At 41.0% G+C, this 12,617-nt stretch overlaps 1 protein-coding gene and 1 long non-coding RNA gene across 9 annotated transcripts in view; one reads left to right on the top strand and one right to left on the bottom strand.

Moving 5' to 3' along the window:
• SYNE1 (spectrin repeat containing nuclear envelope protein 1) overlaps window positions 1–12,617 on the top strand; it is a 598,390-nt gene that overhangs the window by 297,897 nt on the left and 287,876 nt on the right. For all 7 annotated transcript variants that reach the window (XM_061624165.1, XM_061624156.1, XM_061624155.1 and 4 more), the window contains 2 exons: window positions 3,853–3,978; window positions 5,505–5,681. In XM_061624165.1, the coding sequence (XP_061480149.1) occupies window positions 3,853–3,978; window positions 5,505–5,681 (303 nt within the window). The remainder of the gene's footprint in view (window positions 1–3,852; window positions 3,979–5,504; window positions 5,682–12,617) is intronic.
• Window positions 4,420–12,617, bottom strand: part of LOC133383446 (uncharacterized) — a 46,453-nt gene continuing 38,255 nt past the window's right edge. For both annotated transcript variants that reach the window (XR_009762291.1, XR_009762290.1), the window contains 2 exons: window positions 5,535–5,609; window positions 4,420–4,828 (listed from right to left, as the gene is read on the bottom strand). This is a non-coding gene — a long non-coding RNA (uncharacterized LOC133383446). The remainder of the gene's footprint in view (window positions 4,829–5,534; window positions 5,610–12,617) is intronic.

The raw sequence follows: 12,617 nt of genomic DNA, 5'->3' as shown, positions 1-12,617 counted from the left end.
ATTTATCATCCCCAAATCGTCCTAAATGTAAGCTACTTATATAAATAATAATAATGTTTCCATTCATGAAGGAGAATGCTTCTTCCAGGACAGGCCATCAAAAATGCTACTTGAGGTTGTAATGCCTATTAAGAGCAGGCTGGATTAAGAAATTATGCTTAGAAGCCAGGCAGTGATGAATCTGTTCAGATGGAGAATAGTTTGTCTAGACAGCAAATCCTGTAGGCTTCTGGACAGTGAAGTGTTTCCAGAAAGACAAGTAATGGGTTAAAACTGTGCAGCTGTCCAAGGACAAACTGCAGCTGGCACTGAACCAAAAGTGTATAAAGCCTTGGGAGACAAATCTCAAGGTGTGGGGGATGTTAATCGGAGTAAGAGAATTGTATTATCAAGTAACCTTTGTCTTAGGGATCAGTAAAGATCCATCTGTACATAACTGCTGTTGTCCGTCATTATTCTACATTCGAGGGCATTCTGGATTGTTTGGCGCCTTATTCTTTGGGCGTATCGCTTCAGCATTTCATCGCTGCACAACAAGGGTATGGGCCCAGACTGCCCAAGGATATAGCCCAGATTATCCAAAGACATAACCCAGACTGTCTGAGGAAATAACCCAGAGAGCTCAGAGAGAACAGCAATCAAAGTACAGTGTGTGCGGAGTCGTGGAAAGCAGCTGCAGACAGGATGGCAGTTTCGCTTTCGGCTGGCATGCCTCTGGAACGGCTGACAGAAACGAATTACTTAAGTTGGAGTTTGAGGATGCAAGCATTTCTGACAAAGGAGGATCTATGGCAAGTGGTTATACATGAACCCCCAACCGTGCTGCCACCGGAGCAGTGGATTCGTATGGATGAAAAGGCAAGGTCGTTTCTCATATTGGCAGTTGATGATTCACAGTTGCTGCATATTCAAGATAGGCCGACAGCCAGGCTTATATGGACTGCTCTTAACGAGGTGCACGTAAGAAAAACAGCCAGCAGCAAAATACATTTGGCAAGAAAGCTATACCAAATGAGACTGAATGATGACGTAAAAATGTCTACACATCTTCTGGAGATTAAGAAGCTGTTTGCTGAATTGCAAGAAAGGAATGTAGTTCATACGCAATTGCAACAGGTATATATCATTCTCTCTTCATTGAATAGTTCCTGGGACTCTGTAGTATGTTCATTGGAAGCAATGCCAGACGAAGGGCTGACTGTCCAGTATGTTTCGGGAAAGCTGATCCAGGAATAGGAAAGGCGAAAGGAAGCAGAGGAAAGAGAGAGAGGATTGGAAACAAAAGAAAGAAGAACTGAAAGAACTGACATAAGTATGAGAACTTTTGGACTGAAAGCCTGTTATATATGTGGTTCACATACGCATCTACAAAAGGACTGTGAGGTGAAAAGAAAAGGACGAGGGAGAAAGCCGTCGTACGTGCAGCTGGTGAGTGCTGACAAGTGCAAAACTGAAAGCTGCAGAAACAAAGACAATATTGAGTGGATAGTAGACTCAGAGGCTACTCACAGTATGATAACAGACAGAACATTGTTTAAAACTATGGTTCCCACGACTGAGGATGTGGTACTTGCTGATGGTACGCACAGAAAGGTACTGGGGAGGGGAACTGTAAAGTTATGTATACTTAACACTGTCATGACTGATGTTTTATATGTACCAGGATTAGAAAACAACATCTTATCTGTCACGAAATTAAATAGCACGGGTTATGAGGTACTGTTTAATCACGGAATGTGTAAAATAAGCGAAGGTCATGGGATATGTGCAAAAGGAAAGCTAAAGAATTCACTTTTATATAACACAGAAACCAACAGAACACATATCAATGATTGCGAATGAAAAGCCTCATGATAGGTGCATTCACCTGTGGCATAGGAAACTAGGACATGCTTGTTTTGGCACTATTAGTAAGACGCCAGAACATAGCGAAGACATAACGTTCAAGGAGTGCAACAAGCATATAGATTGTGAGATATGCAACTAAACTAAGGCCACAGTAGCTCCCATACCAAAAGAAGCTAAAAGTGAAACAAACGGACCATATTAAACAATACACATTGATCTGGCAGGACCCTTTCAGAGATCACAGGGTGGAGCAAGATATTATCTTGTAATAGTCAATGATTATACCAGATTCTGTACTGTTTATTTGTTGAAATCTAAGGATGAAGCAGAAAGGAAATTGAAACAGTTCATAAAGAAAATTGAAGCGCAGCATGGCAAACACATACGGCAAATACGCTCAGACCAAGGTGGGGAATTCACTGGGAAATAATTTGAACAGTATCTAGTACAGAAAGGAATAGAACATGCATTAACAGCCCCATTTTCCCCGTTTCAGAACGGCATAGCAGAGAGAAAAAATAGGACTCTGCAGGATGCCATGAGAGCCATGTTAAAAGACTCAGAGCTACAGAAAGCATTCTGGGGAGAATGCGTGTTATATGCAAACTATATACAAAATAGGTTGTTTCATAGAGTACTCAACATGTCACCATATGAACATCTACATGGGAAGAAACCCAAATTACAACACATTGTGAGGTTTGGAGCAAAATGCTGGGTGCATATTCCAAAGGGGAAACGCAATGGGAAATTGGCTCACAGAGCAGACAAAGGATATATGGTAGGGTTCCAGAATGCATATTATCGAGTCTGGTTACCGAATCAAAGCAGGGTTGTGCTAAGTAGGAGTGTCAAAGCCCAAGAACAAGAATGGGATAAAACTGTGTATGTTGAACTAGAAAACACTCAAAACACAGAAATGGAGACAGAAATAGAGACAGGAATAAAACAAGAGGAGATGGAACAAACTCTTGCTAGTCCTACCGCAAATAGCACACCAGAGACCGAAACTCACATGACACTAAGAAGATCAACAAGGGAAAACTTAGGTAAACCACCTGAAAGATTTCACGTTAGTTCAATACAAGCCCAAAATGAAATAAAGGTGGAAGAAGGAACTGCATATTTCACTTGTAATAAACCTAACCAAAATGAACAAATGTAACATGAATGTAACAAATGAGAATTATGTTTGAAAACTGTGTATTAAACTGTATCTTGTCTTTATGGAAAGGTGGGAGCTGTAGGCTTCTGGACAGTGAAGTGTTTCCAGAAAGACAAGTAATGGGTTAAAACTGTGCAGCTGTCCAAGGACAAACTGCAGCTGGCACTGAACCAAAAGTGTATAAAGCCTTGGGAGACAAATCTCAAGGTGTGGGGGATGTTAATCGGAGTAAGAGAATTGTATTATCAAGTAACCTTTGTCTTAGGGATCAGTAAAGATCCATCTGTACATAACTGCTGTTGTCCGTCATTATTCTACGTTCGAGGGCATTCTGGATTGTTTGGCGCCTTATTCTTTGGGCGTATCGCTTCAGTATTTCATCGCTGCACAACAAATCCCTTGTTAATTCTGCAAGAAGAACCTGAATGATGCCCTGTTTCTGTTTTATGAAGTCTATATGTAATTCAAACTCTGTCCCAGTAGAGTTTATGTATAGTACACACACATAGCTATCAGTAAGATCTCTTAGCAACCTAAGAGATATTTTGTTTTTGGGTAAAAAGCTAAATGTAAACTGAAATACTAGCATGCGTTAATATAGTGAAAAAAGTTGATGGATGGATGGTTGCATGCTCTGTTGATGTGTTGCATCTTTGATTTATATTTTTTATATACAGATGTGTGATTTATGCTCCTTTCTGAATAGCTTGTAACATAAGTAACCAAAGTGATTATCTCTACTGTCTTCATTCAGTCAGGCTATTGTGTAAATGAAAGCATTCTCAATGAAATATGAAAATCTGTGCTTTCATGAGAAACTTTTTTAAAATTTTCTTTAGGTTAAGCATTTCAGAGCCCTACAGGAGCAAGCAAGCACCTATTTGGATCTTTTATGCTCTATGTGTGATTTATCAGACAGCACGGTGAAAAATACAGCAACAGACATCCAACTAACAAAGCAAATGGTATGGGATAACATGCGGTAGACCTTTTCTAATCCTTCTTAGAGCTGTAAATGGCTTACTTTGTCACAAAGGTCATATTAGGTAATAGTAGTGTAAAGAAGCAGCTACTGTACATCGTCACTTTTTTTTTCATCTGAAAGATGTGCATCAATAACAGACCAATTGATACAGTAATACCTAGAAAACAATAAGTGGTCTATGCTTATAGTGGATAAATATATAGACTAGCAATATTTAAAATATATAATTGTTATTATTTTAGGAAGCCGTGCATTATTGTACTGCAGTGTATCAAAACACTTTAGAGTAAGTTTGCAGATTTAATTTGGACTTCTTCATTACTGCTGCATATAACAGGGTGACAGGGTAAAGTACAACCTAATGACAAATTACAGTGATAAAAATGCAGTTTCCAATATTTTCTGATGCTGAAGTCTCCCGTGCAATGAAACTGCAGTTGTGCATAAGGAGCAAGAGTCCTTACTAACACATTCACTTTTCAATTTTATTGTTAAAATTCTGTCCCATGACAGAACAGCTATATAATAGAAATACATTCATTTCTGCACATGCATATATAAAGTGTTTGAAGTCAATTCTTTAAAAATGTTTTGAAAAATGTTTCCATATTAAAGTTTTCTAGTAGGAATTTTCCTTATAGTATGTAGAATCTTTATCAATGATAAATAACAGTTCCACAAAAACTGTGCAGCAATGGCCTCTACCAGCTGTAAATGGAAAGCCAATTCCTACATTCAGATTTTTTACGAGAGTCAAATAATGCAAATCCAGGCCATTTATAAACTGTAGTCTGAACAAACCTGTGTTATTGAAATTGTTGTCAAAGCATCTGGAAAGAGAGATAAAAGGAGGAAAAAATATCAGGGAGAATTGCTTCACAGGGAGCCTTATCATTGTTAAATCTTAAAAGATAACCTGCTACTTTCTGTGAAGGAAGCTCATCGGATTTACTGGGAATAGTGTACTTGCTGTACACTGTAAAATATACAGTAGCCTTGTTGAATCAAAAGACATTATACAACTATGTCTTAAAGACAAAAGAATTACGTAAGTCAAACCAGACTGAACCAAACATAAGTATTTCACTGTGTCAAATAAAGGATATGTAGATCACAATTGTCCTGGAAGTACAGATGGAAGAGGGCAAGCTTTTAAGCCTTTTTATAACTCTGTGTCTTTAAACCAATTTGAATCTCTGGTTTTTTCCCCTCTCAACTATAGAAAGTTTGACCAGTTTCAACTCTGAAATTTTAATAAAATTATTTAACGAGTGGAGTGTTCCTTTCTGTGTTCATGTCTATTTTGATATTTCACAGGGCTAAGGCATTATGGGCAATAGAGACTTATGCAAGCTTTCTTTATCCTCCATCTCTGTGGCTTATCCCCATTCCCTACCGCAAATCTATTGCAAGAGCCTGCCCTACATAAAGAGGTAGCATTCCTGTAAGACAGACCATGTATAATTGCATTAAAATGTTCCCATTACCCTCCCATATATTTTTCAGATTGAAGATCAGATAATGAACTCACAGTACCTTGCTCAGGGCTGGGAGGAAATGAAACAAATGAAGGCAGAACTTTGGATATATTTTCAGGATGCAGATCAGCAACTGCAGAACATGAAGAGACGAAGGGCAGAGCTGGAAATAAACATTGCTCAGAATATGGTTTTGCAGGTGAAGGTAAGAAACAGCTCTTATTTAAATAAAAGAGAAATCTGTAGTTAGTGGTTGATGATGATGATGATTTATTTTACATATATTTCACACTATTTAAGTGCAGATGGAGACGAACTCCTGGTGGATGCAATTACATACTGGTAAGTGCCTATGGTAAGCTCTATTTAGGGGCAGTGAGGGCAGCAAAAAAAAATATATTGCTGCCACTATCGAATCATCACTCTGCCGCCCAGCTGAGCTCTTCAGAATTGTCTGGGGGGTATTACACGCTGGCCCCAAGGACATCTGAGGCCCGCTGTAATGAATTTGCTAGGCACTTCCAGGATAAAATCTTTAGCATCCGCCAGGACTTAGACTCCAGTGTTATAGCAGGTGAATCAAGCGAGGTATCCAGAGCACAGCCTTGTCCTGATTTCTTGGATGAGTTTCAGTTGGTACAGCTTGAGGACGTTCACAAGGTGCTTGGACAGGTTCATGCAACCACTTCTGTGCTGGATCCTTGCCCTTCTTGGCTAATAAAAGCTAGCAGGGATGGAACAGCCGGCTGGGCCAGGGAAGTGATTGGTCCCTGGCTGCCTAAAAGAGGCGGTAGTGAGACCACTCCTGAAGAGACCCTCCCTGAACCCAGAGAATCTTAATAACTATAGGCTCTTAGCAAATGTTCCATTCCTGGGCAAGGTCCTTGAACGAGTGCTGGCAGGCCAGCTCCAGACACTCTTGGATGAGACTGATTATCTGGATCCATCTAAGTCAGGTTTCAGTCCTGATTTTTGGCATGGAAACAGCCTTGGTCAACCATGGTATCTTTCTAGGAAGACTGGCTGAGTTGGGAGTGGGAGGTACTGCATGGCGGTGGTTCCGCTCCTACTTGGTGCTGCTTGGGGAACATTGCTCGGCACCTTGGACTCTCTAGTATGGGCTCCGCAGGGGTCAGTTCTGTCCCCCAAGCTGTTCAACATCTACATGAAACCTTTTGGTGTGGTCATCCGGAGCTTTGGAGTGCGTTGCCATTAGTATGCTGATGACACACAGCTCTATTTCTCCTTTTCATCTTCTTCAGGTGAAGCTGTCAATGTGCTGAACCTGTGCCTGGCTGCAACAGTGGACTGGATGAGGGCTAATAAACTGAGGCCCAGTCCAGACAAGACTGAGATGCTGCTAGTGGGTGGTTCTTCTGACTGGATGGTGGATGCCCAACCTGGCCTGGATGGGGTTGCACTCCCCCTGAAAGGAGCAGGTTCGTAGCTTGGGAGTTCTCTGAGAACCATCTCTGTCACTTGAGGCTCAGGTAGCCTTGGTGGCACGGAGTGCCTTTTGCCAACTTCGGTTGGTGGCCCAGCTATGCCCCTATCTGGACAGGGATAACCTGGCTTCAGTTGTCCATGCTCTGGTAACCTCCAAGTTAGATTACTGCAATGCGCTCTACGTGGGGCTGCCTTTGAAGACAGTTCGGAAACTGCAGCTTGTGCAAAATGCAGCAGCCAGATTGGTAACAGGCACCAGACGATTTGAACATATAAAACCGATTCTGGTCCGCTTGCATTGGCTGCCTGTATGTTTCTGCTCGATTCAAGATGCTGGTTTTAATCTATAAAGCCTTACACGGCTTGGGACCACAATACCTGATGGAATGCCTCTCTCGACATGAACCCACCCATACACTACGCTCAACATCGAAGGCCCTCCTCCAGGTGCCTACTCGGAGGGAAGCTGGGAGTCTGGCAACAAGGGAGAGGGCCTTCTCAGTGGTGGCCCCCAAATTATGGATTGATCTTGACGAGGTGCGCTTGGCGCCAACACTGTTATCTTTTCAGCGCCAGGTCAAGACTCTCCTCCCAGGCATTTTAGCATGTGTTTTTAAATTGTTTTTTTAAAAAATGTGTTTTAAATTTGTATATTTGTTTTTAATGTTTTTAATTGTTATAAACCGCCCAGAGAGCTGTGGCAATGGGGCAGTATACAAATGCAATCAATCAATCAATGCAGCTACGCAGAAAGAATGTGCGCTGCAATGGCATTTACCTGTTCATGTTACAGTATGTTAGACTTCATTTCTAAGGGATCAGCCATAATCAGGAAACAAGAAAATCATGCTTCCCTCTTATTAAATAGCTGATTTAATGGGCTGGCAAAATCTCTCCATATTTTCACAGTGTGCCTATTTAGCCTGTAGGCCACTTTGTTTTGATAGACAACAACTCTCAGATGTTTCCTCTGAATTGATTAGTTTAAGGAAGCAGCTAATGGCCATATTTTCTGAAATCTTAAAATTATTTCCTATACTTATGCATGGGCAACACAGTCTCTGGATCATCTCAAAATGGCAGGTTAGTACAATACATAAAAAGGGTACACATGAGCCTCTCTGCATATTGAATATGTACATGAAGAGGGCTATAGGATTGCATGGACTAGCCCAGCCCACCACCATTGTCATGTGCTTCTTCTACAGTAGGGCCCCACTCATACGGTGGGTTACGTTCCAGACCCCCGCCTAAAAGCAAAACCCACCGAAAAGTGGAACTCCATCAATAAAATGGTGCTCGACACCTGAAAAATGCTGTAAAAGCAGAACAAGCGCCGAATGAGTGGGGCCTTACTCTAATTGAAAACCGCCTTAATAGCGGAACGCCAAAAAGCAGGGTGCCAAAAAGTGGGGCCCTACTGTATCACTTGATGTTCATCAGAAGAGGTTCTCCCCAGGTACAGATGCATGTGCAGGCAGCTCCTACATGCAAGAAGAGACCCTGGCCAATCAGGGTTCCTCTTGTGTATTTGCTCTCCATGTGACATCTCTTTCTGATCAATATGAAATTGGAGGATCGTGGTGGTGGTACACAGTAATGTTCATGGATAGAGCTAGCCCATGTAGCCCCATACACACATATTTTCAACGCATGGAGGGGGCTGCATGTATCCCACAATAGCAAATTGTAATCAATTTAACCCATATTTTTATGGAAGAAGTTTTGCAAACTGTCCATTACCTCCCTCCCACCAGCTCACCTCATGAACTCTTTGCTTTTCAGAGAAATCTTAGAAAAGCCCAGGGTCTTTCAGAGAGTTTTCTGAGAAAGCTCAGAAAGCCCATGCCTAGATAAACTCACCCCAGCCCTCCCTGCTAGTCTCTTCCAAGCCAAAAAGGTAGATGTGTTGGAATTCTAGCTTTAAGTGCCTCACAGTTCAAGGAACTGGGTGGAAAGCAATGAAAACCGCAACTCCCATGCACTCCAGTAGGAAAACGTAATTGGGAACATGCAGGTCTTAAGAATGGAACTAGGCCTCACTTATCACCAGCCAGCTCTCCTTATTTGCTTATTTTCCCAACATTCAGAAGAGTAAGTAGGGGTGGTTGCCTGCTCATGAACCCATTACAAGCTGGGGCTGAAGTTCAGATGGGATGTGGGGCTTAGCTCATTAATAGGGCTGGGATTTTGAAAATAAGGAAATGAGTGCTCTAACTCTTCCAGTTCTGGGATTTGTTGACATCACATGCTATCAACATTCCAAAATGTTTGTATTATGACAAACACTGTCCTGTGTTGAGCAGATATAGGATTGATTTTGACAATGTGGAAGCAGATTTATAGTACAATCTTTTGAACGATATTTATAAAAGAGCATTTTGACCATGCCCTAGCCATGTACAGACTATATTTTGTTGGTCAGTTGGATGTGGATAATATCAAAATTATCAAATAATTATAGAATAATTATAATTATTGAATAATTGGAATTATCAAATAATTATCAAATTATTGAATAGACGTATCGGATTCTGTGAAGCCAATAGATTGTTTCTTGCAAACGCATTTTTTGAACAACTGAACAGACGACTGTACACGTGGACATCACCAAATGGTCAATATAGGAATCAAATTGATTATATAATTGGTAGCAGAAGATGGAGAAGTTCCATAGTTTCTGTGAAAACAAGACCAGGCCTACATAATGACCTGGTCATATAAAATATCAAAGTAAAGCAAAAGAAGAACAACAAAGCAATCATAATCCCAAACTACATTCTCAATAGCATCCCAGAAGAATATAAAGATCAAATAAGGAATAGATTTGAGGCTTTAAACTTAGTTGACAGAGAACCAGAAGAACTATGGAGTGAAGTCAGGGACATTATCAGGGAAGAATGCAAAAAGACAATACCTCTAGTTAAAAAGAGAGAAAGACCTCAATGGATGACTGAAAAAACTCTTAAAATGGTTAAAGAGAGAAGGAAAGCAAAAGCAAGAGGAGATAGAAACACGGTCAGAACCCTAAATGCAACAATACAGCGACTAGTACGTAGGGACAAAGAGAACTGTTACAATAGTTATTGTATAGAAATAGAAGAGGACAACAAAAAGGGAAGAACAAGAGCCCTATTCCAAAAGATTAGAGAAATGAAGGGGAAATTTAAGCCACAAGTAGGGATGTTGAATAATCAACAGGAGATCACACTGACTGACCAAGATGAAATAAAAGGAAGATGGAAGCAATACACTGAAGAGGCGATCCAGTGAGCATAGCATACTTAGACTTTCAAAAAGCGTTTGACAAGGTACCTCACCAAAGACTTCTGAGGAAGCTTAGCAGTCATGGAATAAGAGGAGAGGTCCTCTTGTGGATAAGGCATTGGTTAAGAAGCAGAAAGCAGAGCTTTATAGATTACAGCAAAGCCTTTGACTGTGTAGATCATGAAAACCTATGGAATGCTTTCAAAGAAATGGGGGTGCCACAGCATCTGATTGTCCTGATGCACAACCTATCCTCTGGACAAGAGGCTACTGCAAGGACAGAATATGGAGAAACCGATTGGTTCCCAATCAGAAAGGGTGTGAGACAGGGTTGTATGTTATCACCCTACTTGTTTAATCTATAAGAAGAACATATCATACAGAAAACAGGATTGGACCAAGATGAAGGAGGTGTGAAAATTGGGGGAGAAATATCAATAATTTAAGATATGCAGAGGATACCATACTGATGATACCAATGCTGATGATAGTTAAAGAGGAAAGCACAAAAGCAGGACTACAGCTGAACGTCAAGAAGACTAAAATAATGACAAAAGAAGATTTATGTAACTTTAAAGTTGACAATGAGGACATTGAACTTGTCAAAGATTATCAATACCTCGGCACAGTCATTAACCAAAATGGAGACAATAGTCAAGAAATCAGAAATAGGTTAGGACTGGGGAGGGCAGCTATGAGAGAACTAGAAAAGGTCCTCAAATGCAAAGATGTATCACTGAACACCAAAGTCAGGATTATTCAGACCATGGTATTCCTTCTCTCTATGTATGGATGTGAAAGTTGGACAGTGAAAAAGGTGGATAAGAGAAAAATCAACTCATTTGAAATGTGGTGCTGGAGGAGAGCTTTGCGCATACCATGGACTGTGAAAAAGACAAATAATTGGGTGTTAGAACAAATTAAACCAGAACTGTCACTAGAAGCTAAAATGATGAAACTGAGGTTATCATACTTTGGACACATCATGAGAAGACATGATTCACTAGAAAAGACAATAATGCTGGGAAAAACAAGTGAGTAGAAAAAGAGGAAGGCCAAACAAGAGCTGGATTGATCCCATAAAGGAAGCCACAGACCTGAACTTACAAGATCTGAACAGGGCGGTTCATGACAGATGCTATTGGAGGTTTCCGATTCATAGGGTCGCCATAAGTCGTAATTGACTTGAAGGCACATAACAACAACAAAATTTCTTTCCCACCACTGAAAGTTTTTTATTAGGACTGTCAAATTTAATTACTTGCAGCTATAGAACTTGTACACTGAATAGATATACATTTTGTATGAATTTGCAATGTGTAAATAAATAAATAATACTAACTGTAGTGCTAATTACAATTTGATTATAAATAAATGTAATGAAGCCCCAGATACATTTTTTTTAAAAGAAAATAAAAAGAAAAGTAGCTTCAAGGAAGGAGAATTTAGAGCAGAAAATTGGTGGGGCGGGGGGAGTGCTTAACATTTTCCTCACCCAATTCTACTGTGCTCCAAACCAACCACCTTTTCACCCATGAGATTTCAAAGCCGTGTTTGCTTTGAACTCCATGAGAGTCCAGTGGGCAACCTCTTGTGGGGTATTTTGGAGCAAAGAAACACCAATCAGGGAAAGAGTTAACTACCCAGAACTCACACCCATGCCACTTAGAATCATAGAAACATAGAGTTGGAAGGGGCCTTGTAGGCCATTGAGTCCAACCCCCTGCTCACAGCAGGAAATCCACAGCTAGAGCATCTCCCGCAGATAGCTGTCCAGCCTCTGCTTGAAGACATCCAGCGAAGGGGATCCCACCACCTCCCTAGGCAGTTGGTTCCATTGCCAAACTGCCCTTACTGTCAAGAAGTTCCTTCTAATGTCCAATCTGAATCTACACTCCTGCAACTTAAAACTATTAGACCTAGTCCTACCCTCTGGGGCAGCAGTGAACAAATCTGTACCCTCCTCTGTGTGACAGCCCTTCAGGTACTTAAAGAGTGTAATCATGTCGCCCCTCAGCCTTCTCTTCACCAGACTGAACATGCCAAGTTCCTTCAACCTTTCCTCATAAGACTTGTTCTCCATACCGGCTATCATCCTTGTCGCCCTCTTCTGAACCCGCTCTAACTTGTCTATATCTTTCTTAAAATGAGGCGCCCAGAACTGAACGCAGTATTCCAGATGAGGCCTGACTAATGCAGAATATAGTGGGACCATTACTTCCCTCGACCTGGAAACTATAGCTCTGTTTATGCATCCCAAAACCATGTTTGCCTTTTTTGCCGCAGCATCACACTGCTGGGTCATGTTCAACTTGCGATCCACTACAATTCCAAGGTCCTTCTCACACGCACTACTGCTAAGCCGGGTATTTCCCATCCTGTACCCGTGCATTTTGTTTTTGTGGCCTAAATGCAGAATCCAGCATTT

This window comes from Rhineura floridana, chromosome 4 (genome assembly GCF_030035675.1).
Source record: "Rhineura floridana isolate rRhiFlo1 chromosome 4, rRhiFlo1.hap2, whole genome shotgun sequence".
NCBI lineage: Eukaryota > Metazoa > Chordata > Lepidosauria > Squamata > Rhineuridae > Rhineura > Rhineura floridana.
This window is presented reverse-complemented; position numbering and strand designations above follow the sequence as displayed.